This window comes from Camelina sativa, chromosome 10 (assembly GCF_030686135.1).
Source record: "Camelina sativa cultivar CO46 ecotype springtype chromosome 10, ASM3068613v1".
Lineage (NCBI taxonomy): Eukaryota > Viridiplantae > Streptophyta > Magnoliopsida > Brassicales > Brassicaceae > Camelina > Camelina sativa.
Window position 1 is genome coordinate 6,026,852 of NC_141889.1, and position 22,046 is coordinate 6,048,897.

Below are 22,046 nucleotides of genomic sequence, written 5' to 3' on the forward strand. Positions count from 1 at the left end.
CATAGCTTGATTCTGAAATCTATTGACAGTTGTAATTCTTTTGTCGTGTACTCTTAGTCTTAGTACTCTAGACTAATCGTATAATTTGAAATTCGCTCCCTCACTAGTTAAAATGGGAGGAAATTTTTATATATTACTTGACAAGAAAAATTGTTTGGGGCGAATGATGTGAGACTAGAAAGGAGGGCTTTCAATTAAATAAGCCCATATAAGTAGATCAATCCATTGAGATTATCGGAGGACCAATAAAAAAATGTCCAAGCGATGGGGTGGGAGCATGAAAAACTCACATCGTGTCCGTTAAACATAAAACCAATCTAACGGTCAGAGTTATCGATCCATGCAGTGTGAGTTCATTGGTCACCTGATACTTTCTATTCTTCCCCACTCTATTAATAATACTCAAGTACGCTTTGTTCTTCTAGAGCTGTAGAAATGGCGGGTCGGGGAAAAACACTAGGATCTGGTGCGGCGAAGAAGTCTACGTCTCGTAGTAGCAAGGCTGGGCTTCAATTCCCTGTTGGTCGTATCGCTCGGTTTTTGAAGGCCGGGAAGTACGCCGAGCGTGTTGGTGCCGGAGCTCCTGTCTATCTCGCCGCCGTTCTTGAATATCTCGCCGCCGAGGTAACAAAAATCAATCATTTCAGATTCTCATCTATTTCATCGCCAATTTAATTTGCTTCTTTTATAAAAAATTGAAATGGATGGGTTAGCGTTTTGGATTTGTGATTTCACTTTTACATTTTCCATTTTTTTTGTTTGTTTCAATTTTGGTTTTTTTTTTTTTTTTTTTTGAATTTGTCAATTGATTGCGAATTCGGAAATTCTGATTAAGTTTCCTAGCAGATCTTTGTTGTTGTTAATTTAAATCTGTGCTTTCAGTGTTTTGAAAAATAGTTCCTAGCAATTGAGCTTAGTGTGCGTTATTTGATTGAAGGTACTTGAGCTCGCTGGGAACGCAGCGAGAGACAACAAGAAGACACGTATAGTTCCACGACACATTCAGCTTGCTGTGAGGAACGACGAGGAACTAAGCAAACTACTTGGAGATGTGACTATTGCCAACGGAGGAGTGATGCCTAACATCCACAATCTCCTTCTCCCCAAAAAGTCTGGTCCTTCCAAGCCTACCGACGAAGATTAGGCGCTACTTCTCTTACAAAATGAAGACATTGATTCTCTAGAAAATGGTTTGATATCAGATCATGCTTAGGACTGTTTTTTTTTTTCTTTTTTAAATTGCTTATTTGTTGTTGTTACTCAGCAGCAATGGAAGCTATGTGGCTATTTGTACTAGTTGTTGTAAGGATAACCCTTGTTTCACTTTGTGTGAATATATTAAGAAAATTGTTCTTAACAGACGTAATCCTTTGCTTGACCATTGTTCAGAAGCTGAATATATTACTGTAACACCGTTTCATGACACATAAATTAAGTTACCATATTATATTGTATTACATACTTTGGACAACCGGTTCTTATTCTTTGAACAACTGGAGAAGCTTCTGCAAGTCCATGATTACATTCACATTGTATCTACAAATCTCCTCAGCCATGAGATCCTGATTACATTATTGATCTGCTAACAAGAGATTCCGAGAGAGTTCTTTACTTTATTTCCATCAGCTGGTAAGAAACGAGGTTGAAGGGTTTCTCTTGTAGTGTTATCGTCCCAAATTAAGTTGTTCCACCAGTGTGTTTCCCCTCTTACTTCTTTGACTCTATGGGCGTTGTTTGACGTAATGGGTAGATTCATGAGACGATTGCATCTTATCACCTCCACATGTTCTAAGCTTACCCATGACTCTTCTTGGCTACATAATCTCCTCAGCCGCGGAAGATTCATCAGCTTTATGACACGCAGGGCAGGTACCACAGGTTCAGTGGCGGCTGGAACTTCTCCTGGAGAATAGTCAAACAGCTCCTCAAGCATATCACAAAAGCTAACATGTATCTCTAGTAGGTTCGGCAAGAAACAGATGAAGTTCCCTAATGAGAGAAGGCATTTGAGCCGGCTACATCTGCTGACCTCTAAATGTTTCAGTGTCTGAAATCTCAACCCCAGATGCCCCACGAGCTCTCTAATGGTTTCTAGATTCACACGACGCAGATGAAGTTCTTCGAGGTTAGGTAGAAGATCCAGCTGCGCTACACATCCACCAGCAGGCCTTATACTTCCACCAAAACCTTCGACCGTTAGAGACCTCAAAACGTTGAAGCTATTTGTGCTATCAATTACCAAGTTCTCCAGCATCTCATTGAGACCCCAGCAATGGTTCATCACTAGGGAGGTCGTATTTGCTAGCAACCACCCTATGAATGCCTCTGAAACATTGAGACTACTTATTGTTACTCTCCTCTTGTCATGTCTACTAGGTAAGGAGTTTGCTGTTGGGCCAATAAACAACTGGAATTTCTTCAACCTTTCTATCCAAGAATTGTATTCAGGGGAAAGAGGTGGGACACATACGACCCTGATGGAGAGAACCGATAAACGATGGAGACACGCAATCTCCTCAAGTGTTGCTTGCCCTTCCTGAGTTTGTCCTTGAACGCCCCAGTGGAAATGACTAAGTGTCATGTCTAGAACCTCTAAACTTGATAACTGTGGGATGATTCCCGCTGGTATGCTTTCGAGGTGATGTGTTCGGGAGAGGTCAAGTAGTCTCAAGCTGTTCAAAGTTTCCAACCCTCTTGGCATATCCCTAATAGGGGTGGCACAGAGATCCAGAATTTGAATTTTGGTAAGGCCTTCAAGGGAAGGAACTTCTTCAAGGTAGTAGCAGTCTTTCAAGATGAGAGACCGAAGCTCATGAAGCTTGCTGAGGGAGAGAGGTAATGACCTTATGCGTGTCCCACTTAGATTCAGAATCCGAAGTGCTGGCAAAGATAGCAAGAACCCTGCTGGTAATTCCTCAAGGTGAAAGTTTCCTTGTAGCAGTAAAGCCGAGAGTTCAACACACTCTACCACCTTATCCGGGAGCCGTTTAAGCATATTGTTCATCAAAGAAACTCTTCGGATAGAAGGAACAAACTTCTCTTGTGGAAACTCTCGCAAGCCTATACCAGACATGACAAGAGAGTGACTATCATCTTGCGAGGACGACATGACCCATATCGCAAAATCACGAACCACATCATGCATTTTAACTGTGTCATCACGAACACCCTCTTCTAACAAGCAAGAGTCTTTCAGACTTTCAACCAAAGTAATTCCTTGATTCATTAAATACCCATGGTTTTGTGTTTCATCTATAAACCCTTCGGCAATCCAGTACCTTACAAGATCAGCTACTTCAATTGAGTAATCCTCTGGAAACAAGGCACAAAAGAGGAGGCAAGATTTCATCTTTGGCTCGAGCAAGTCGTAGCTCAATTTCAAAGGTTGGTAGATATTTTCTTCAATACTCTTGACATACGGCACCGAACTCTTGAGTTCCTTAAGGGCATGCTTCCACAGCTTGACTACCTTCTTCCCCCGCATAGCCATTCCAACTGTGATGATAGCCAAAGGCAATCCACCACATTCCCGAGAAACTTTTCTTGCAATGGGTCTAACACGATCTGATCTGGTAACTTCTCCAGCGTTTTGACAAAACAATTCCCAGGCTTCTTCTTCACATAAGCAATCCACTCTGAAGTCAATATCCGTTTTTATGCTCTGGCAAACCTCTAAAAATCTTGAAGTCAACACAATCTTTGAACAGATGTGTTCATCTGTTTGTGGAATCCCCAACTGGTCTAAATCAATGGGTTTCCAGACATCATCAAGAATGAGAAGAAAGCTACTTACTTTCTCAAGCCTTCCATAAATCCGTTTCGCTAGTTTCTCCTCGTTTTCACCCAATTTTATTTCTATATCCAACCTCTCGGCGATTTGCTTCTGGACCCTTCCCACTTCAAACTCTTTGGAAACTGTAGCCCATATCACCATACCAAAAGGCTGTGTAGCAGCCTCTTTCCATAGCTTATTATTCAGTTCTCTGACTACTGTCGTTTTCCCGACTCCACCCATACCCCAAATACCAATCTTTTGAACCTTATCGCTCATTAAACAGCTTAGAATTTTGTCTAACATCTCTGATGCTATTGTTTGATCAGGAATCGAGGGTCCAAGAATTTTTTCAACTAGTTCAGATTTACCTTCCACAGAGAATATGTCGAGAAGCTCTACACCTTGCTTTTCAAGTCTCTTGACTTTCTCAAGAATTACAACAAGTGTTTTGCTCAGCCTGCATTTCAAGAACGGAGCACATGAAACACGCTTTTCCTGCATTGAATTTGCTTTGGAGACAATCTCTTCCACATCTCTTAGCCATCTCCTCAGTTGCACATGCAAAGATTTCCCTTTGATTTCCAATATTTTGAGGTCTTTATTCACTTTGTTCTGAACTTCCATAAGGCCATTGAGCGCATTCTTCAAAGCATTGCAACCATGCATATGTTTCCGCGTCTACAAGCAGTGCAACCATTCCTCAAATACGGAGGGGTGACAAGTTTCCGCGTCTACAAGCAGTGCAACCATGCATATGTATGATGTGTAACTCATGTTCTGACATGTCAATTATGTTTGAAATGAAAGTTAAAACTGTTAAATCAAACCCATTCTTAACTCCGTTTTCAGTGGGATGAGAGTCAGTAATGAAAGTGTTGGTGGTAGTCAGTAGTCACGGTGTCCATTGGTATCATCCTGATATTAAAAACGATGCTTCAATCAAACAAAAAACCACTGTAAACCAAACCGAAATCTACCACATCGTAACCGAATCAAAGCTTTGTTTGGTTCAAATTGACAAAAAAAAAAAGAATTTCGAAACCGAACAAAGATTTCTGAACCGGCCCGGTTAAACCGTATTGTCAATCCATGAAGGAAACAAATAATAATAAAAAAAAAATATCTGAGAAGATCAGATTTAAACTTTAAAAAAATTATTCTGTCGTGACAAAAAAATATCTATTCCTCTTTCTTCCTCTTTCCTAAATTTTCTCGCCACCGAAACCAGAAGTTGGAGACTCTATCCGAGAATTTAGGGTTTCTGTTCCTTCTATCTTCTTCGATCATCAGATCCACGAAACTCTACTTTCCGGATCAGGTAAATATTGTCCTTATTCACCAAACTCTTGCTCAAATCTTTTGATTTTTCGGTAATTTCGAGGTGAAGTTTGTATTTTTATTGCTCGGATCCGTAATTGTGGAGTCTCAGACTCCGAGTCTGTGATTGATTTTGTTTCCGTTCATCAGCTGGTTTTATCATTTGCTATTCGAATCGCATGCTGAGTTTGATAAAGTGGATCTTGCTTTTTGATCTCTTGTGACAAAATTAAAATTGGTGGATTGTTTTTTTTTTTTTTTTTCTTTACATCGTATCCTGTAATTGAGCTGGATCTGATTAACTAGGTTACTGGTATTAGGATAAAGAATATATTGGATGCAACATGGTTTTTGCTCATTTCGATTCTTCTTTTGCGGATGATGAATGAATCTGGAGTTGGTGATTGTAGTATCTCTTTTGGTTTATGTATCATTTAATCTCTGAACGGCTCGTACTAGAATTGTGTGTGTTTATTGTTTGTTATCGTGTTATGTGTATCTTCTGTTTGTGTTTCCTGTGTTTTCTTAAGTTCTTTAACTGTTGTTATCTAAGACTTGGTTAATAATCTTTTTTTGGTTACATAGATTGTGGTTTTAACACTTTCATCTTCTATTGTTTGTTAATCCTCCTGAGTGTGTTAATTTTTTATGTGATGATGGTCTTCTCTTGTTCAGGTCTCAGCTTCTCGTTTTCCCCCTCAGATCAACAAAGTTTCATGTCTGAACTTGATTCCCAGGTCCCTACTGCCTTTGGTAAGTTTCAGTTATTTTAGACTTATTTTCAGATGTTTGCTAAGAGTTTTTGATATTAGGAACATGAGATTTTGTTAATTTGTTTCTCAAGTCTTGGATTCTTCAGGTTGTGGTTTGCTGTATCTCATGTGAGAATTGATAGGAGCTAATTCGTTTCTTTTTTTTTTGCTTGTCTGCAGATCCGTTTGCTGATGCGAATGTTGAGGACTCAGGTGCAGGAACAAAAGAGTACGTTCACATTCGTGTCCAGCAGCGGAATGGTAGGAAAAGCTTGACAACGGTCCAGGGGCTGAAGAAAGAGTACAGTTACACCAAGATACTCAAGGACCTCAAGAAAGAATTTTGTTGCAACGGAACTGTGGTTCAAGACTCTGAACTGGGACAGGTACGTGCTTTTAAAACACCATGGTACATCCATGTGGGTCAATTACTGTCTTTCTAGTCCTTTAGAATAATAATTCAACAAAGGGTTGAAGACTAATTGGAACGCGTAGCCGAAGGATTTATTATGTGTGCCGTCTCTGGCTATTCTCCAGTACTTATGGCTACTTGTGCAAATGTGTAGGTTATTCAGCTTCAAGGTGATCAGAGAAAGAACGTCTCCACGTTCCTAGTCCAGGTAAACATCACGCTTTTACCAAGTGGTTAACAAAAATATTTGTTGCTTGATTTTGTTTAACATACTTTTTTGATGGAACAGGCTGGTCTTGTGAAGAAAGATAACATCAAGATCCATGGTTTCTGAGCTGCTTCTGCTGCATTGTCCCTAGGCTGCTGCGTTTACTTTTCTAAGCGGATCATTACCGTTCTCGTTCAGTTCCGAAACATTTCTTCACCCTCCTGTTACTCTTTTTTGTTTTTCGTTTTAGCTTTGGTATGATACTAAGAGACTATCATCGTTTTCTTTCTCATGCTACTTCTGTAATATGATGAGATTGTTAAGAATTCGCTGTTAACGTTTGTCCATTCTCTCTATATACTATGTCTTACCAAGATGGATCTCAACAGGTTCACTACTATTCTGTCTTTAGTATACTGTTGTCCTGAATTTGAATGTGGAAGACGAAGAGCTCAAAATGTTGTCTATAAAACTTGAAATTGAAGTCATTTTTGACAAGCAAAGACGATGCCTTCAAGTCTCATCCAATTGAATTTCTTAAATGAGGGTACTTTCTTTGGGAACTACAAACCCAAAACTGACATTCCCGGGGTTGTCGAAAAGTACATGAACAAGGTAATGAGAAGACCGGATCTTCTGATACCAATGTTCTGAATGAAATAGGAGCTGGAGCTTGAGAAATTCATCACTCACACAGTGCCATTCTCAGAGATCAACAAGGCCTTTGATTACATGTTGAAGGGAGAGAGTATCCGTTGCATCATCACGATGGGTGCTTGAAGCCATTCTCTAGCCCTTGAAGCAGCCAATTCTGATGTCTACTTGTGTTTTAGCTGCCTTTATGCACTTAGAGCAATAAAAGAAACACATCTCCTACTACTTTTGGTTTTCTTCTCTGTCTCAACTCTCAAGTTAGTCATCGTCGTGTCTAATCTTATTACGTATCGTTTTAATAGACTTTCTATTGAGATTTTAATACTATAAGTATAAACTAAAAGATAAATTCCTTATTACTGTGTTCTCTCAACATTCAGAAAGGAAACCGACTAACCGTAGTGACTCGAAAGCCATTTCGAGTCGCCATTCTCTTTGCTTGCCTTTTCTCGGTTTACTCGAATGTCTGCTATTCCCCAAATGCAGCTTTTGGTTTCCACATCGAAAGCAACCAGCCTGAAAATACCATCACCTTCGGTCTCATTGTCCTCGTTAGTGTACCTTACATACATCGGCCTGTCCTTATACCAAGCAGAAGTCACAGGATCTGAAAAGTCTCCTCCAGGAGGTGAAACTGCACCAACAATAACACTACAATAACACTTTCATCACGTACAGCATGTGGGAAGTCCATAAGAACCTAATTTATCAGAAACGATCAGATCAAATGTCTGAGTTGTATGAACAATATGCAGATTCAGAATGAGAGAGATATAACTCAGCCATTTCATTTCCTCTCACTCCACAACCAACATACACAACAGCATGGGAGTTGGCGTATTATGTATATAAGAACAAATTAGCTTTGGAAATTCAATATATCCAGTAATTAAGTGGACCAAAACCAGAGTGTCACAACCTACCTTGGAAAGTGCCTGACTGATAACAGTTTCCCACAGGCAAAAGCACCAGGAATGGCACAGGTTCCACCAAGAACAGAAGGGAAAAGGGTATGAAGATAACCTGAAAACATGATAAGAAAGCTATCAAAATATCCAGTAATTAGGGGAACAAAACCAGAGTGAACACTTGAATAGACAGACATTGAGACATGCAGTAGAAAAATATTTTTCAAGAGCTGGGACAGACACACCCTGAGGGATGCACACATCACCGGATAATAGTCCTCAAAGGCCTCCTGTGAGATATGAAACAAAAGAATCGTGAGAAGCCATGCACAGTCTGCAGTTTGTAATGGTAAAACAAATCATAAACTTCATGTCAGGCAAGAATATAAAAATCCAACTGAACCTGAACTCCATCGAAGATATTTCCCAAAATTCCTGGTCCAAGCTCCAGAGAAAGTGGTTGTAATATCAGGGCAAGTTATATGTTGGCTACAGATGAATAACCATAGAAAAGAGAAAAGAGAAAAGAGAAAAGAGAAAAGAGAAAAGAAAACCAAGATAAAGAGGATAACTCATCAACCTTGTGTGAACAGAATCATTAACTGTGAATCCAGCTGCTTCCTAGTAAACCAATAAACTTACAAGTCACCACCAGTTATTGTGTCTCCCTCTGACTGCAAAAAAAGTTAAATTCAGTTGAGCATCAAGATTCAGACCATATGAACACTTCAATAGATAGAGAGATATGCAGTCAAACAAACACATTACCAGAATTGATTGGGCTAGGAACTAGTCCCAAAACAATCTTTGTCAAGAGCTGGGACAGAACTACCGCCGAGGGATGTACACGTCACAGGATATTCTCGCAATCGTTCTTCAAAGGCCTCCTATGAGATATGAAACAAAAGAATCGTGAGAACAGATGCATAGCCCTAGAAAAGAGAAAAGAAAGAAAGCCAAGATAAAGACGAGAACTCACGAACATGATCATTAACTGTTAATCCAGCTGTTTCCTGGTAACCTGATAAAAAGGAAGAAGTTGTCAAGTATCAGTTAAGATATATTACTTGTACAGACACACAGAAGCACAAGAGAACAAACAAACAAACCGTGGATCGTAGCAGAATCTCCTTCAAGATAGGTCATTACTTGGCTGGCTCGGAACCTGAGAGAGATAAACAAAATCATCAAGTGATAGTTAGTCAATGGAGAAGAGAAGAAGATGATTTGCCAATAAAATAGAGGTCAGAGAAGAAACCTTGTCCGAGTAATTGGATCTATAGATAGATAAGAACCCACAATTCATGGAGGTCATCTATATATCCTGTGAAGTATAAGAAAAGTCAATAAGAATGTATCCAAGAATTTAACCCAGGTTACACAATTAAGAAGAGACACTGTACGACAAAGTTTACTTGCCTCATCCACAATAACGACATTGAACTGTTTTGCAATCAGTAAGTAAAATCGTTCAGCTGTCGTCAACCAGTAATAATAATAAAATGTGCAAAAGGTATTTCTTACATGTAGACCTGGTTCGCCAAGCAGGTCGGGCAGAAGCATACCATTAGTCATATACTTCTTAACTGTTTTGTCAGAAGTACAATCCTCAAATCGAATGGAATACCCAACCTGTGACAAGCACCAACCAAAAGGTTAGATTTAGAGAGTGTAGTGACAATTGCGAAAGAATAAACTACCAGCAGCAAAACAAGAAGAGAAGCCAACATACCTCATGCCCGACTTTGACACCCATCTCTTGAGCCACACGGGAAGCAGCACTCGTAGCTGAAACTCTTCGAAGCTGTGTACCAACAATTGATCTTCTTACCAGCAATTTCTGAAAATTCAACAATATTAACTGAAGTCAAAGGCACTATCAATATTCGTGATTCCATGATAATCTCATTCATTCACACCTCCCTGTAAGAGGGAAACAAAATACAAAAGGTATAAAAGTAATCATAGCTAAACGGGATGATGCAAAATATGATAAGATCAAATCATATACACATAATAATACTCAAAACCACCAAATTATTTAAATAGATGCTATAGTGAGTAAATGTAAAAGTACACAAAGAAGCACAAGAGAACAAACAAACAAACCTTGGATCGTGGCAAATATATTTCAAGATAGGGGACATTGCTTGGCTGGCTCAGAACCTGAGAGAGAACAAAATCATGAGGTGATAGTCAATGGAGAAGAGAAGAGGATTTTGCCAATAAAATAGAGGTTAGAGAACCAAACTTGCCGAGTATTTGGACCATAGATAGATACTCTGGGAGACATCCACTTGAAGGGTCATAACACCACTAGCAAATTCAGTCATTAGACTGTCGAAGGCAGAGCATCAATAACTTTGTAAACATATATAATCTGCAATGTAAAATTAAGTATAAACTAGATGTAGGTTTGAAACAATCATAACACTCAGTTTATAATTAGCATCGGCTTATTTTGCTAAGCTTTGATGAGTCATGAAAGTAGAGGTCACAAAAACACATAGCAGAGACATGAACTACAAACCTGGCACAGCCGCATGATGAGACAACTCTTTTGACAGCAACTCAACTTGCTCTTTGCTTGGCACCTACATCGAAAAGAGATAAAACTGTACCTTAGGATCATATAATAAGGAAACAAAATTGACATGTAGAAACAGAGAGAGCCAGAAGAAACCTGTGGTTGTTGACATAAGCCTCATGAGTTCTTTCATCTGAGGACTATTATATCCCAGCATGTGTGAAAAATTTGCAGCATAACCCAAAGAATCATCTATTGGAATGATGCTACCATACCTGTACATCCTGCAATGTTAATTCATGAGACTAGAGGTAACAAAAACACAGAGCAGAGACATGAACTACAAACCTAGCACAGCCGGACGATGAGCCAACTCTTTTGACAGCACTTCAACTTGCTCTTTGCTCTTTCTAAAACCCCAACCAATAATCAAAGATCCTAAAACACCAGATTTAAGGAAGTTAGAGAAATCCAACAAGAAACAACATGGTGAAGTGAGGAGGGATGAGACCAAATTATATGCGAAGATGTAAAAAAAATAACTGATTTTTAGTTAGCTTAAAGTAAGAGCCCGATTGAAGGCTAACAATCCTTGGACATATATTGCTTGGCTGCAGTCTTGGCTGGCCCGGAACCTGAGAGAGAGCGAACAAAATCATCAGGTAAATAAATACTGTAGTTAGTCAATGGAGAAGAGAAGAAAAGAGGATTTGCCAATAATAAAACAAAATCAGACATAAGTGAAGAATGATATGAAACAAAACCTGGAGGTGCTCTTCTTGGACATTGGGAAGAGAGAGTGTCAATAAAAAGAGAGAGTGTACTTTCGGGAAGACTTTGTCTAAGACCGTCAAGGCAAAAAAAACCAACCGATCAGTGATGGAATGACTACAAGAGTGTCAATAAGAGAGAGCGTACCTTTGGGAAGACTTGGTCTAAGACCTTCAAGGCATACCTAGAATTCCAACCAGCATAACCACGAACAATGATTTCAGCCTGTATATGCAATCAAAACACAAACACATAAATGTACGAGCTTTATGAAGATAATGAATTCACATAGAAAGATAGTTTGACATCATAAATAAGGGTAAATCAGACATACCTATTACCTATAGCAATGTGGTGGGTAAAACTAGGAAAACAGGAACAAACAGAACCATTATCAATTCAAAATTCGTCTCTCAGGGTCCCTACAACAATGATAAAATTCCCATTTAAATCAAATTGCAAAATTAACAATCAGATAATATCACAAAAATCAGACATGATTATGAAACAAAACCTGGAGTGGAGGTGTACTTCTTCTTGTTGTTGTTGGCTCATGATTGGAATGGTGTCATCCAATGGAATTAGTTGTACACATATGGTCTCTAGCTTGCTTGAATGATGATGATCTCTTTAAAAAGAAAAAGAAAACCAAAAACAACAACTTTAAAGCAAATTTTATCAATCAAATCAGTAGAACCAATCAAATCAGTAGAACCAGTTTGGTGTTGTTACCTTTATAAGCAAGCACGTTAGCGACGATTGTGTTCTGAATCTAGTTCATTCTTCAGTAAAAAATCATCAACGAGAGAGTCAAATAAATCAATCAACGCCCACCTGTTTCACAGAACCAAAAAGAAACAAATACAAAACTATATTCAAACACACTAAAGTCACTAACTCAGTCAAAATCATATAATTTATAAGACAAGAAAAGAATACATACCTCTCTCTCTCTCTGACTTGTTTGCTCTCTAGTCGCCATTATAATGCTTCAACTGAGAATAAGAAGACAAAAGAAATTTCAAATCACACACCACAACAACTCTAGATGTAAGCCTGTGGTTATGCAATCAAAAACACACATTAAAGTACGAAATTTTTCAAATCACTCCCCCTCCATGCCTCCACGATCTGCATCAAAGAGAGATAGAGATTCATTAAAAAGACACTGAATACAAAAACTAGTAAAATAAAGGAACAAAGTTAAGGAACCAACTCGTGTAGGAAAGAATCTGTGGATCATCGATCTCTCATCTGAATGTGTGTAGACAGCAAGAACAAGCAATAAGGTTTCCTAGCGTAATCCAGTCATCCCTCCCATTCCACCAAGTACCTTCATAAAAAAGGATTACACTATTTTGTAAGAGAAAGCCTTCATAATCAAACAGAGCAGATAAAAGTCATCAGAATCCATACCTTATCAACAGTGATGGATTACATAGATCAGAACACCAATCGATTACCATCAAACACGAGACAAACCCCTCAAAGTGTATACCCTGAAATAATGAAATAATAGTTGCATCAAGTCAATACACTTAGAACGGGAAGGATGGGGACTTGATATATTCAAGATGTAGTATCTAACCAAGTAATTATAACTTTAAAGAAAGAGTTATCAGTACCCTCATATGGATCAAGCAATGAGGTTTCCTAACTCTCTTCCCACCAATAACCTTGCTTGCACCCTGAAGAAAAAAGACACAAAAATCTGAAGTAAATCCACAATTACAGAACGTAGAGAAACATAAACTGGTAAGACAAGTGTTTGAAACTGTAACCTGAGCAGCAGACGCAATCTCCTTATATGGTTCTAGCTTCATACACAAAACATTCACTTCCACAATGTTTTTTCTTCTCTTCAAACCCTCACACACATTAATCTCGATGGTCTGCATGTACGAAACAGAGATATGTAATTTCACTTATACAGAAAGAAAGAAAAAAAATCGATTAAGAGGAAGAACACTACCTGAAGATGTAGTGCAGAGAAAACAACGATCCATCGTCAGAACAATTAACCTCCGAGCAAAGCATCCTCCACAATCTAAAATAACATATCCAAGAGTTAAAATCAGATGATCACAATAATAAGATAAAAAATATAAACTTTAAGAAAAGACGCTCGAACAAGACAAAAACCTGTCGCATGTTCGTGTTACTTTGTCATCATGTTGTAATGATTTAAGAGTGTGCTCTTCCCCATATAGAACCACGTCGGTCCATAAGCAAGCTGTAAATTGAAATCATCATCAGAATACTTAAAAACATCATTCACAAAAAGACATATCTTAAGATAAGTTTCAATCAAAGATCTCAAGTATGCAGCACCTTAAAAAAGAATTGGTTTGCAAAATCAGACAGAGACCTGCAAAGAAAAAACAAAGCAGAGTTATAGGTTACGAACAAACATGGAAAGTAAGTAAAATTTAATCAATGTGAAGACAGACGAGTACGAGTTGTTGTGGCATATATAAATAAAAGCTGAAAACTACATGATCACATGCAGGGACACAGAAAGATAATATGTGCAGATAGATACAGACTCATAGCTAACCTGCTGTGTCAATCAGTTGTCCACCATTACAGACTTATAACTCACCTGCTATGTCAAATTTGCCACACAAGCTTGGCTGCAATAGATTCACGTCCTGGAATCTGCAAAAAAAAATTGTAGAATAAAAGTCATATGAAAAGTCTGTTAGCCATATAGCAAGAAATATTCTGACTTGAGTTTCTTAAGACGGTCCTGAAATTGGAAAAAACTTATGAGCAAAGTGGGACGGTAGAGCTTATATGCAACAACAATTATAAGGAGAAAATTACCAGGTCAATCGGTAGAGCTCTGCATCTGAAGGCCATCTGAATTGCTGAGAAAGATTACTGCCCCTGGTTACAAAGATCAGAACACCAATCGATTAGCATCACGTCTAAGTGTATATAATGAAAAAAAGAGTTGCACCACGTCAACACACATAGAACGAAAAGGATGAGGACTTGATATATTCAAAATGTATGATCTAACCAAGTAATTATAAAAATAAAGAGTTATCAGTACCTCATATGGATCAAGCAATGAGGTTTTCCAAAGCAATCCAGTCATACCTCTCATCCCACCAATAACCTTGCATGCTTGCATCCTGAAGAAAAAACAAAAGACACAAAAATCTGAAGTAAATCCACAATCACAGAACAGAGAGAAATATAAACTGGTAAGACAAGTGTTTGAAACTGTAACCTGAGTTATAATGCCAAACAAAGCAGGAGACACAATCTCCTTGTATGGTTCTAGCTTCATACGCAAACCATTCACTTTCACAATGTTTTTTTATTTCTTCTCTTCAAATCCTCACACACATTAATCTCGATGGTCTGCATCAAAGAAACAGTTATATGTAATTTGACTTATATAGAAAGAAAGAAAGAAAAGACATTGGTTAAGAGGAAGAAAACTGCCTGAAGAGTTAGCGCAGAGAAGACAAGGATCCACCGAGCAAAGCATCCTCCAAAAACATTCACTTTCACAATGTTTAGTTTTTCTTCTCTTCAAATCCTCACACACATTAATCTCGATGGTCTGCATCAAAGAAACAGATATATGTAATTTGACTTATATAGAAAGAAAGAAAGAAAAGACATATTGGTTAAGAGGAAGAAAACTGCCTGAAGAGGTAGCGCAGAGAAGACAAGGATCCACCGAGCAAAGCATCCTTCAAAATCTACAATAACAGATCCAAGAGGTAAAAGTCACATGAACATGATCACACAAAATAGAAAGTAGAAAACACAATAAGACACTAAAGAAGAAATCAAACCTCACCAACAATACCTAATCTCATAAAGTCATTAAGGGGAAAGAAAAAGAAGCAGAAGAAGATGTAGCAAAGAGATATTATCAGAAGAAGAAACTTACCAAAACAGATGATGAAGAGAAAGATTCAACAACAGAGCAAACCCCACTGTGCAATCTGCATCAAAGAGAGAGAAGATATATTATGTTAGCTTATAATACAACAACAACCAAATCGCATACATAGGAATTAATAACTGTGGGGAATTAAAAACCCGAAGATAGATAAAACAACCTGCCATCAAAAAAAAAAAAAGGAGAAGACGAACGCTTGACAACGACCAATCAAAGTAAATCACTGATCAGAGCGTAATATATCCTCCATAAACCTAAAATCAAGAAAACAAAGTGAAAATTCAAATGAGAGAGAGAGAGCAAAGTATATAAAACGAGTGACAAAAGTTTCAGAAAAATAAGAAGAAGAAAAAAAATGTTACCACTTACAGGTTGTTCCGAGAGAGAGAGGATAGTTTCTAACTTTCTATCATGGACAGAGCAAGGTCCTCCGATCCACACTTGCAAAACGACATTGGCTTGCACCATATCTCTAATCACCAGAGATTCAAAGAGTTAGAAGACAAGAGAAGTATATAAATATAATGAAATAATCTAACAGGTGTCAGGTGGTGAAGCAGGAGGATTACGAAGAACACGAACTTGTTGAGGTATGTTATGAGACTTTCCAATTCTTCAAAACCATCTCGGATTTGCTTCTGAACAATTTAATAATTTAGAAGAAACGTCAGATAGAAAGAGAGCTCCTACCTAGTCTGCGCTAAGAAATTGAATATCACAAAAATTTGTATACCTTGGTCGGAGTTGAAGATGAGATTAGTTGTAGTGAGAAACGCCATGGTCACAACAAAAACAACAGCAACAAGGTCCAAGAAATTACCTGAAGATGTAGCGCAGAGAAGACAAAAATGATCTATCAAAATTCAAGACCATCACCAACCGATCAAAGCATCCTCCTCCACAATCTTAAATACATAACAGAGCGAAGAAGAGTTAAAAATCGCATGAACATAATATCAAAAAAGGCCTTGAACGATTCAATTTTTAGAAACCAAACCCTAGAAGAAAAATCAACATAAATTAAAGTGACAACGATCAGCCAAATCCATCACCGATCAATCGTGGCATCCTCCAATCTAAACCAACAAAACAAAAACGAGAAGTTAATAACATGTAATTAGAAAAAAAAAAACACCGAACCAAAGAGACAAGACATAATCAAATAGAGATGGGTTTAATTAGAAGAAGGAACCTGTGAGAACGTGCCTGAAGACATAGGAGCCTGGAGAAGATTACGCCATAATCATATCATAATTGGGTTCCAAAACACCTGCAAAAACAAACAAAGAAACGTCAGGAACATAACAAAAAACGAAAGTAAAAGATGTATTAAGAGGAAGAACAAAACCCCTTGAAGACGTAGCCCATAGTCATAGAAGAAGTGTTTCCATCAAAGCCTGTCAAAGAGTTCTTGATGCTGCCTGGGATATAACAAAGGGAGACTGTCAAAGAGGCAACAGGGAGTAACGACAGAGCAAAGGAATCCTTCAAGATAAACTGAGACATGACAGCACGACATCTGAAAAACACAAGAAACAGAGGACAAACAACTAGCCAAAATTAAATAAAACAACCGATAAGGCAAAAAAAGTGTATAGATGTAAGGTAACCTGAAAGTTGAACTCAGAAATCCAACGCACTCCCAGACAGAAAGCTTCGTTCCTCGTGATCTGCATTAAAGAGAGAAAGAAGGTTTTTCACTTATATAGAAAGAAACTAAGAAAAAGAGGTTAAGAGGAAGAACACTACCTGACTACAAGAGTGTCAAAAGAAGAGAGTGTACCTTTGGCTTAGGGAGACCTGGTCTAAGACCTTCAAGGCAAACCTAGAATTCCAACCAGCATAACCACGAACAATGATGTCAGCTTTTAAATATATGCAAGAAAAACACACACAATTAATAGTTAAAAAGGGACAAAGTTTAAGAACAAACCCGTGTAGGGGATAATCTGTGGATCTTTGATCTCTCAGCAAGAACGTCATCTGCGAATATACAACAGAAATAGAGGAGCAACAGTTGGCCAATATTACATAAAAAAACAGATAGGCAAAAAAGGAAGAAGACTACCTTAAGAGGTAGCGCAGAGAAGACAGGGATCCATCAGAACCATCACCCACCGAGCAAAGCATCCTCCACAGTCTAAAATAACAGATCCAAGAGGTAAAATAAGAAGATGAACATAATAATAAGATCAAACAAGTATCAAACGCTAGAAATATGTGCAGCATTAGAAAATTACCAGGTCGGTAGAGCTTTGCATCTGAAGCCTATCTGAATTGCTGTTACCCCTGGTTACATAGATCAGAACACCTCACCAACAATAGCAAATCACATAAAGTCATTAAGGGGAAAGAAAAAGAAGAAGAAGAAGAAGAAGATGTAGCAAAGAGATATACCAGAAGAAGAAACTTACCAAAACAGATGATGAAGAGAAAGATTCAACAAAAGAGCGAACCCCACTGTGCAATCTGCATCAAAGAGAGAGAGAAGATATATTTTGTTAGCTTATAATACAACAACAACAACAACAACAACAAAAAAGTCGCATATATACATAGGAATTAAGAAGTGTGGGGAATTAAAAAATCCAAAGATAGATAAAACAACAACCTGCCAACAACAACAAAAAAAAAACGAGAAGACCGAACGCTTGACAAACGACCAATCAAAGTAAATCACCGATCAGAGCGTTTTAATATCCTCCATAAACCTAAAAATCAAACAAAACAAAGTGAAAATTCATATGAGAAATCAAACAATCTGGAGCGATGATGATGATGATCGGATCATCATAAATTCGATATCAAAACACCTGCAATGCAATTAGACGAATAAGAAACTTACTTAGTTTAGTTTACTTATTAGGGGAACCAAAACAAAAATAACAGAGGCGAAGAAGTGATTAAATTGGAAGGCATGCACAGTACAATGAATTAAAAAAAAAAAAAAAAACAGATGAGAGAGAGACGAAACCCTAGGGGAGAATTCAGAAGGGTAGAAGCGATGATCAGATCAAAATTTCGATTCCAAAACTCATCAGCAAAAGACAAAAAAATACAACAATATATATCAGAGAAGCGTTAAGAAGAAGAATAACAGAGCAAATATCGAAGCAATGCAATTGAGATTTGAGAGAGAGAGAGAGACCACCGAACCCTAGAATAAGAATATAGCGAAGATGATCGGTTTGAAAACGAAATCAGGGAGATTGAAGAATAGTATCACACACCACACCGAAGAACAAAAACAAAAAAAAAGGAAAATAGAAGAAGAAGAAGAAGAAGTAGCTAGAGAGAGATACCCAAAACAAAAAAAAAAAGCGACTTTTGTTGTTTTAGAACTTTCTGAAAAGAGTGAAAGCATTATTTATAGATGAAGAAGTCTATTGTTTTTTATGACGGTCAGGATTTCATCCATCTTATTTTTAACGCTCCAGATTAAATTAGTTCCTTAGTCAAACCATCTTTGACTCCTTTCTTTCCTTTTTACTTTCCTATTTTCTTTTTTTTTTCTTATAAGAAAACAAAATCTATTTTCTACTGACGATAATCTAACCAAACAACAAAACTGACAATGCTGTAATATATGGACCGACTTTTAATGGGCTGGGCTTACTACTTTACCACCGCCATATTGCTAATTTTTCCAAAACGTTGTCGTTTGAGATTAATGATTGAAGAATTAGATTGATGATTTTGTATGTAACCTCTGCCAAGATAATCTGGTTCATAAACTGCTTTGGTTACATAATCGTAGTATAACTTTCCATTATTTTTTCTAGGTCAAAATTTTGTTTGTAAAACTTGAAATTGTAAGAGTAGTTTTTGACAAAAACATACGAATTAAGTTGACTTTTGTAATTAAACCGGGTTGACGAGAGACTCCAACTAATTCGAGGAAATTACAAATTAACCGCTGTGTCCTTCTCTATCGATTCGAGTCCAAGCGAAGCGGAGCTCTCTGCAATCATCGAGCACGACGATTTAGGTTAAACTACCGAATAGAGAAGGCAATATCTACAGTATTCGGAAAACGCAGTTAGGTTAGATTGTGGACTGATATAATCAGAATCGATCCTCTTTCAATTTTTTGTTATTCAGGTTCCATTTTCTCAACAGTTTCCTCAAAGTGTTTCTTCGGTTATTTTTGGATCGCAGGGGTAACAGATGGAGGAGATGTTCGCTCTGATAGTCTCCATGATTCTCATAGGGGCGGTGATTCCTTTGTTCTTTTGGAAACGTCGTATAGATGCTAGATCACGGGACCAAGTTGCAGAACCGCCACAGGTAAAATCTTGTTTTAATCAATTTCAAGTGGTTTGGAATTTTTTTTGAGTCTATGAAATTATATATGGTGGTAATCTCTCTCTCTCGTGAAATTGAAGGCTCAGCCGCGTGAAAACGTGGCACGTACTACTGGTGGACGTAGGATGCGTCGGAGACCTGCAGCTTCTGGTGCTAGCTCCTCTACATCTAATGTTCAAGGTTGGTTTTTTTTTACTGCTTTTTGTTTCTCTCTTCCAAACCGTGTGTGTGTGTTCATCAACTGGATGATAAGGTTCCAAATTTGGATAATTTTTGATGATTTGAGTTTTTGATTAATATGAAGTTTCTGCTACTTTTTTAGCTGGAGGTAATCTTTATGTAAATTTGGTAAGAGTTTACTATAGCTAGTGAGGAGTGGAAACCATTTATTTAAGGATTAGAAGATTAGAAGGGTCTTGGAAAGAAATGAAAACTACTGGACTTGGAATAATTTATTTGGGTTTATATGTGAAACAGAAAACATCAGTGGGAGTGAAGGTGAAGATGAAGATGAAGATGAAGCCGGTGGATCTCAAGCCAGAGCATCAAAGAAGAAAGAGAAGAAGCGACAAGAGCGTGAAGCACAAAGACAGGTGACTCAATTTCTATGTCGCCATTAATTCTTTAAATTATTCTATTAGAAATGTTGGCGGGATAAAGGATGAGAAATGTCTAGGAATATCAGTTTGCAATCCCAACTGTGGTAGTTTTACATTTTAACTTAAAGATAGAGTATTGGTTCTAACCTCATAATAGTTCATTTCTTTTTGGTTCCTGATCAAGTTCTGTTCTTATCGTCGGCTATAGGCTGAAGAAGCTACACGCGAGTCAAAAAATACAAAACAAGATCGGTATGCAGAAATGCGGAGGAAGAAGGACGAAGAGCGCGAGGCAGAGGAGCGGAAGTTGGTGAGTCAGTTAATTTATCTCATATCTGTTTAAGGTTCCTGCTTTTGAAATGCTGTGTGGTTGGCTAATTGTGACATTGTTGTCTAGGAAGAAGAAGAAAAAGCGCGACAAGCCAAGGAAGAAGAGGCAGCTGCTTTGGAGTTTGACAAATGGAAAGGGGAATTCTCAGTTGATGCTGAAGGTACAACAGAGGAAACGCAGGGTGAAAATCAAGATTTGCTTTCAGAATTTGTTGAATACATAAAGGTATCTTTAGTAATTAATCCTTTACCAAACACTTTCCCATCTGTCACTCGATTGTCATTCTGTGAATAGACACAAAATAACAGTGAGGTATAGATGCAATTTTTGTCTCATCCAATATCAGTGTGCTGACATGTTGAGCCTTACCTTCTGTGTGATGTGATTGCAGAAACAGAAATGTGTTCCACTTGAAGATCTTGCCGCAGAATTTCATTTACGAACTCAGGTATCATGTGGCTACGTATTCTATGTGGAAGATGAATGTATACCTTGTGCATGGTTCTCAAGTCTAATTTCGACTGTTTGTTTTTTTAGGAATGTATCAACAGGATCGCTTCTTTGGAGAGCATTGGTTTGTAATTTGCTATGTTTATAATAAGACCGAAGCAATATGAATAGACAGATGAGGCACTGATGTGAAAACGTAATGAGAGAACTCTTGCAAACCTGAACCCCTTCTCTTTTTATTCAGGGCGGCTCTCTGGAGTCATGGATGATAGAGGGAAATACATTTACATATCAATGGAGGAGATGAATGCGGTGGCAGATTACATCAAACGTCAAGGAAGAGTTAGTATCTCACATCTAGCAAGCAAGTCGAACCAGTTTATCGACTTGGAGCCCAAAGTACAACACCAGCTGACTGAAGAAATTAGTGGCATGGAAGAGATATCGGTTTCTTAGTTGTGTTTGTCGGGTAAAATAGTTTGTCAAAAACATGAGTTTTTTAAAAAAGCCTTTGGGACTCACTGCAACTTACTGGTGTTTGGTAATATACCTTGTTCTGATTTTACTAGTTTGAGATCCGTATACAGTACATGAGAAAATTAATATCTTATATATCACGATGGGAATTACTTGACTTATGTAGCTGTTAGCATATTCGATGCCACCATTGAATTGAGTAACTTATTTTCTATATGTAAGCTGGTTTGTCCTCAACCAACAATGTACCTAGATTCCGAGATCTCCCTTAAAACAAAGTTTGCCAGTTTCTGCGCTCACAAGGTGTCACAAAAGTTCTCGTCTCAGATCATGGCTACCTTCTCTACGGGATTTTTAATTTATCTAGTTTGGTAACGAAGTTGTGTACTTTTGAATTTAACGGAAAATGCGGTTTGCCAAACTGATAAATACAGTAATTTTCGTTTCACAATCACCAATATCTTACTACAATCAATCTTTTGGAAAAAAAAAACAGTTTGTTCATGTAATTAATTTCACTGGCTATGTCTTTTTTTTTCTGTAAAATAGAAATTTAAAATGTGACAAAATTAAGGAACAAATTTTACGTTATTAATTTTTGAACATTTTGCTCATTTACGTTATTAAATTTTGTG

At 37.8% G+C, this 22,046-nt stretch overlaps 5 protein-coding genes and 1 pseudogene across 63 annotated transcripts; 3 read left to right on the top strand and 3 right to left on the bottom strand.

Moving 5' to 3' along the window:
- The first annotated feature begins 244 nt into the window (after positions 1 to 244).
- Positions 245 to 1,359, top strand: LOC104717515 (putative histone H2A.3). The gene is made up of 2 exons (XM_010435092.2): positions 245 to 624; positions 938 to 1,359. Exons 1-2 carry the CDS (start codon positions 436 to 438, stop codon positions 1,142 to 1,144), a joined length of 396 nt encoding a protein of 131 aa, XP_010433394.1. The 5' UTR covers positions 245 to 435; the 3' UTR covers positions 1,145 to 1,359.
- Positions 1,360 to 1,381: 22 nt separating this feature from the next.
- Positions 1,382 to 4,690, bottom strand: LOC104717514 (disease resistance protein At4g27190 pseudogene; annotated as a pseudogene). The gene is made up of 2 exons (XR_015569129.1): positions 4,603 to 4,690; positions 1,382 to 4,506 (listed from the first exon to the last, which is right to left on the bottom strand). The product of XR_015569129.1 is annotated as a disease resistance protein At4g27190 pseudogene (transcript).
- Positions 4,691 to 4,892: 202 nt separating this feature from the next.
- On the top strand, positions 4,893 to 6,838 carry LOC104717516 (protein translation factor SUI1 homolog 1). The gene is made up of 5 exons (XM_010435094.3): positions 4,893 to 5,093; positions 5,768 to 5,845; positions 6,025 to 6,230; positions 6,411 to 6,464; positions 6,546 to 6,838. Exons 2-5 carry the CDS (start codon positions 5,809 to 5,811, stop codon positions 6,588 to 6,590), a joined length of 342 nt encoding a protein of 113 aa, XP_010433396.1. The 5' UTR covers positions 4,893 to 5,093; positions 5,768 to 5,808; the 3' UTR covers positions 6,591 to 6,838.
- Positions 6,839 to 6,913: 75 nt separating this feature from the next.
- Positions 6,914 to 10,608, bottom strand: LOC104717517 (uncharacterized). 14 transcript variants are annotated; one of them, XR_015569130.1, is made up of 15 exons: positions 10,557 to 10,608; positions 10,277 to 10,363; positions 10,136 to 10,192; positions 9,759 to 9,866; positions 9,551 to 9,658; positions 9,446 to 9,469; positions 9,285 to 9,350; positions 9,136 to 9,191; positions 9,010 to 9,047; positions 8,795 to 8,913; positions 8,607 to 8,700; positions 8,430 to 8,461; positions 8,272 to 8,316; positions 8,042 to 8,141; positions 7,409 to 7,769 (listed from the first exon to the last, which is right to left on the bottom strand). XR_015569130.1 is itself a non-coding variant. In XM_010435097.3 (12 exons), the coding sequence occupies exons 7-12, from the start codon at positions 8,623 to 8,625 to the stop codon at positions 7,193 to 7,195; spliced, it is 516 nt and encodes a 171-aa protein (XP_010433399.2). In that variant the 5' UTR covers positions 8,626 to 8,700; positions 8,795 to 8,913; positions 9,010 to 9,047; positions 9,136 to 9,191; positions 9,285 to 9,350; positions 9,551 to 9,658; positions 9,759 to 9,776; the 3' UTR covers positions 6,914 to 7,192. The 14 variants fall into 14 exon arrangements, 12 of the variants coding, with proteins under 12 accessions (XP_010433399.2, XP_019086398.2, XP_087326525.1 ...); XR_015569131.1 differs by lacking the exons at positions 9,446 to 9,469; positions 10,136 to 10,192; positions 10,277 to 10,363; positions 10,557 to 10,608 and adding an exon at positions 6,914 to 7,275 and having other exon boundaries at positions 7,516 to 7,769; positions 9,006 to 9,047; positions 9,759 to 9,775; XM_010435097.3 differs by lacking the exons at positions 9,446 to 9,469; positions 10,136 to 10,192; positions 10,277 to 10,363; positions 10,557 to 10,608 and adding an exon at positions 6,914 to 7,275 and having other exon boundaries at positions 7,516 to 7,752; positions 9,759 to 9,776.
- On the bottom strand, positions 10,591 to 18,629 carry LOC104717519 (uncharacterized). Of its 45 annotated transcripts, XM_087470439.1 has the most exons (41): positions 18,224 to 18,586; positions 18,008 to 18,062; positions 17,861 to 17,960; positions 17,664 to 17,718; positions 17,490 to 17,560; positions 17,318 to 17,389; positions 17,183 to 17,232; positions 17,033 to 17,074; positions 16,860 to 16,919; positions 16,598 to 16,768; positions 16,442 to 16,519; positions 16,302 to 16,325; positions 15,983 to 16,069; positions 15,819 to 15,887; positions 15,619 to 15,721; positions 15,410 to 15,503; positions 15,238 to 15,292; positions 14,988 to 15,043; positions 14,781 to 14,901; positions 14,563 to 14,696; positions 14,383 to 14,464; positions 14,151 to 14,213; positions 13,927 to 13,982; positions 13,656 to 13,692; positions 13,467 to 13,557; positions 13,297 to 13,371; positions 13,106 to 13,216; positions 12,950 to 13,012; positions 12,741 to 12,823; positions 12,541 to 12,657; positions 12,407 to 12,455; positions 12,268 to 12,319; positions 12,057 to 12,158; positions 11,839 to 11,952; positions 11,659 to 11,746; positions 11,472 to 11,549; positions 11,318 to 11,394; positions 11,097 to 11,188; positions 10,902 to 10,991; positions 10,710 to 10,828; positions 10,591 to 10,620 (listed from the first exon to the last, which is right to left on the bottom strand). In XM_087470439.1, the coding sequence occupies exons 7-11, from the start codon at positions 17,230 to 17,232 to the stop codon at positions 16,498 to 16,500; spliced, it is 345 nt and encodes a 114-aa protein (XP_087326565.1). In that variant the 5' UTR covers positions 17,318 to 17,389; positions 17,490 to 17,560; positions 17,664 to 17,718; positions 17,861 to 17,960; positions 18,008 to 18,062; positions 18,224 to 18,586; the 3' UTR covers positions 10,591 to 10,620; positions 10,710 to 10,828; positions 10,902 to 10,991; positions 11,097 to 11,188; positions 11,318 to 11,394; positions 11,472 to 11,549; positions 11,659 to 11,746; positions 11,839 to 11,952; positions 12,057 to 12,158; positions 12,268 to 12,319; positions 12,407 to 12,455; positions 12,541 to 12,657; positions 12,741 to 12,823; positions 12,950 to 13,012; positions 13,106 to 13,216; positions 13,297 to 13,371; positions 13,467 to 13,557; positions 13,656 to 13,692; positions 13,927 to 13,982; positions 14,151 to 14,213; positions 14,383 to 14,464; positions 14,563 to 14,696; positions 14,781 to 14,901; positions 14,988 to 15,043; positions 15,238 to 15,292; positions 15,410 to 15,503; positions 15,619 to 15,721; positions 15,819 to 15,887; positions 15,983 to 16,069; positions 16,302 to 16,325; positions 16,442 to 16,497. The 45 variants fall into 45 exon arrangements, with proteins under 45 accessions (XP_087326565.1, XP_087326552.1, XP_087326575.1 ...); XM_087470426.1 differs by lacking the exon at positions 18,008 to 18,062 and having other exon boundaries at positions 15,832 to 15,887; positions 15,983 to 16,154; positions 17,490 to 17,538; positions 18,552 to 18,629; XM_087470449.1 differs by lacking the exons at positions 15,983 to 16,069; positions 18,008 to 18,062 and adding an exon at positions 16,070 to 16,154 and having other exon boundaries at positions 15,832 to 15,884; positions 18,552 to 18,629.
- A 318-nt stretch (positions 18,630 to 18,947) lies between these two features.
- On the top strand, positions 18,948 to 21,570 carry LOC104717521 (DDRGK domain-containing protein 1). The gene is made up of 9 exons (XM_010435099.3): positions 18,948 to 19,292; positions 19,408 to 19,536; positions 19,635 to 19,734; positions 20,032 to 20,147; positions 20,362 to 20,463; positions 20,551 to 20,709; positions 20,876 to 20,932; positions 21,022 to 21,058; positions 21,179 to 21,570. Exons 2-9 carry the CDS (start codon positions 19,417 to 19,419, stop codon positions 21,388 to 21,390), a joined length of 903 nt encoding a protein of 300 aa, XP_010433401.1. The 5' UTR covers positions 18,948 to 19,292; positions 19,408 to 19,416; the 3' UTR covers positions 21,391 to 21,570.
- Positions 21,571 to 22,046: the final 476 nt, after the last annotated feature.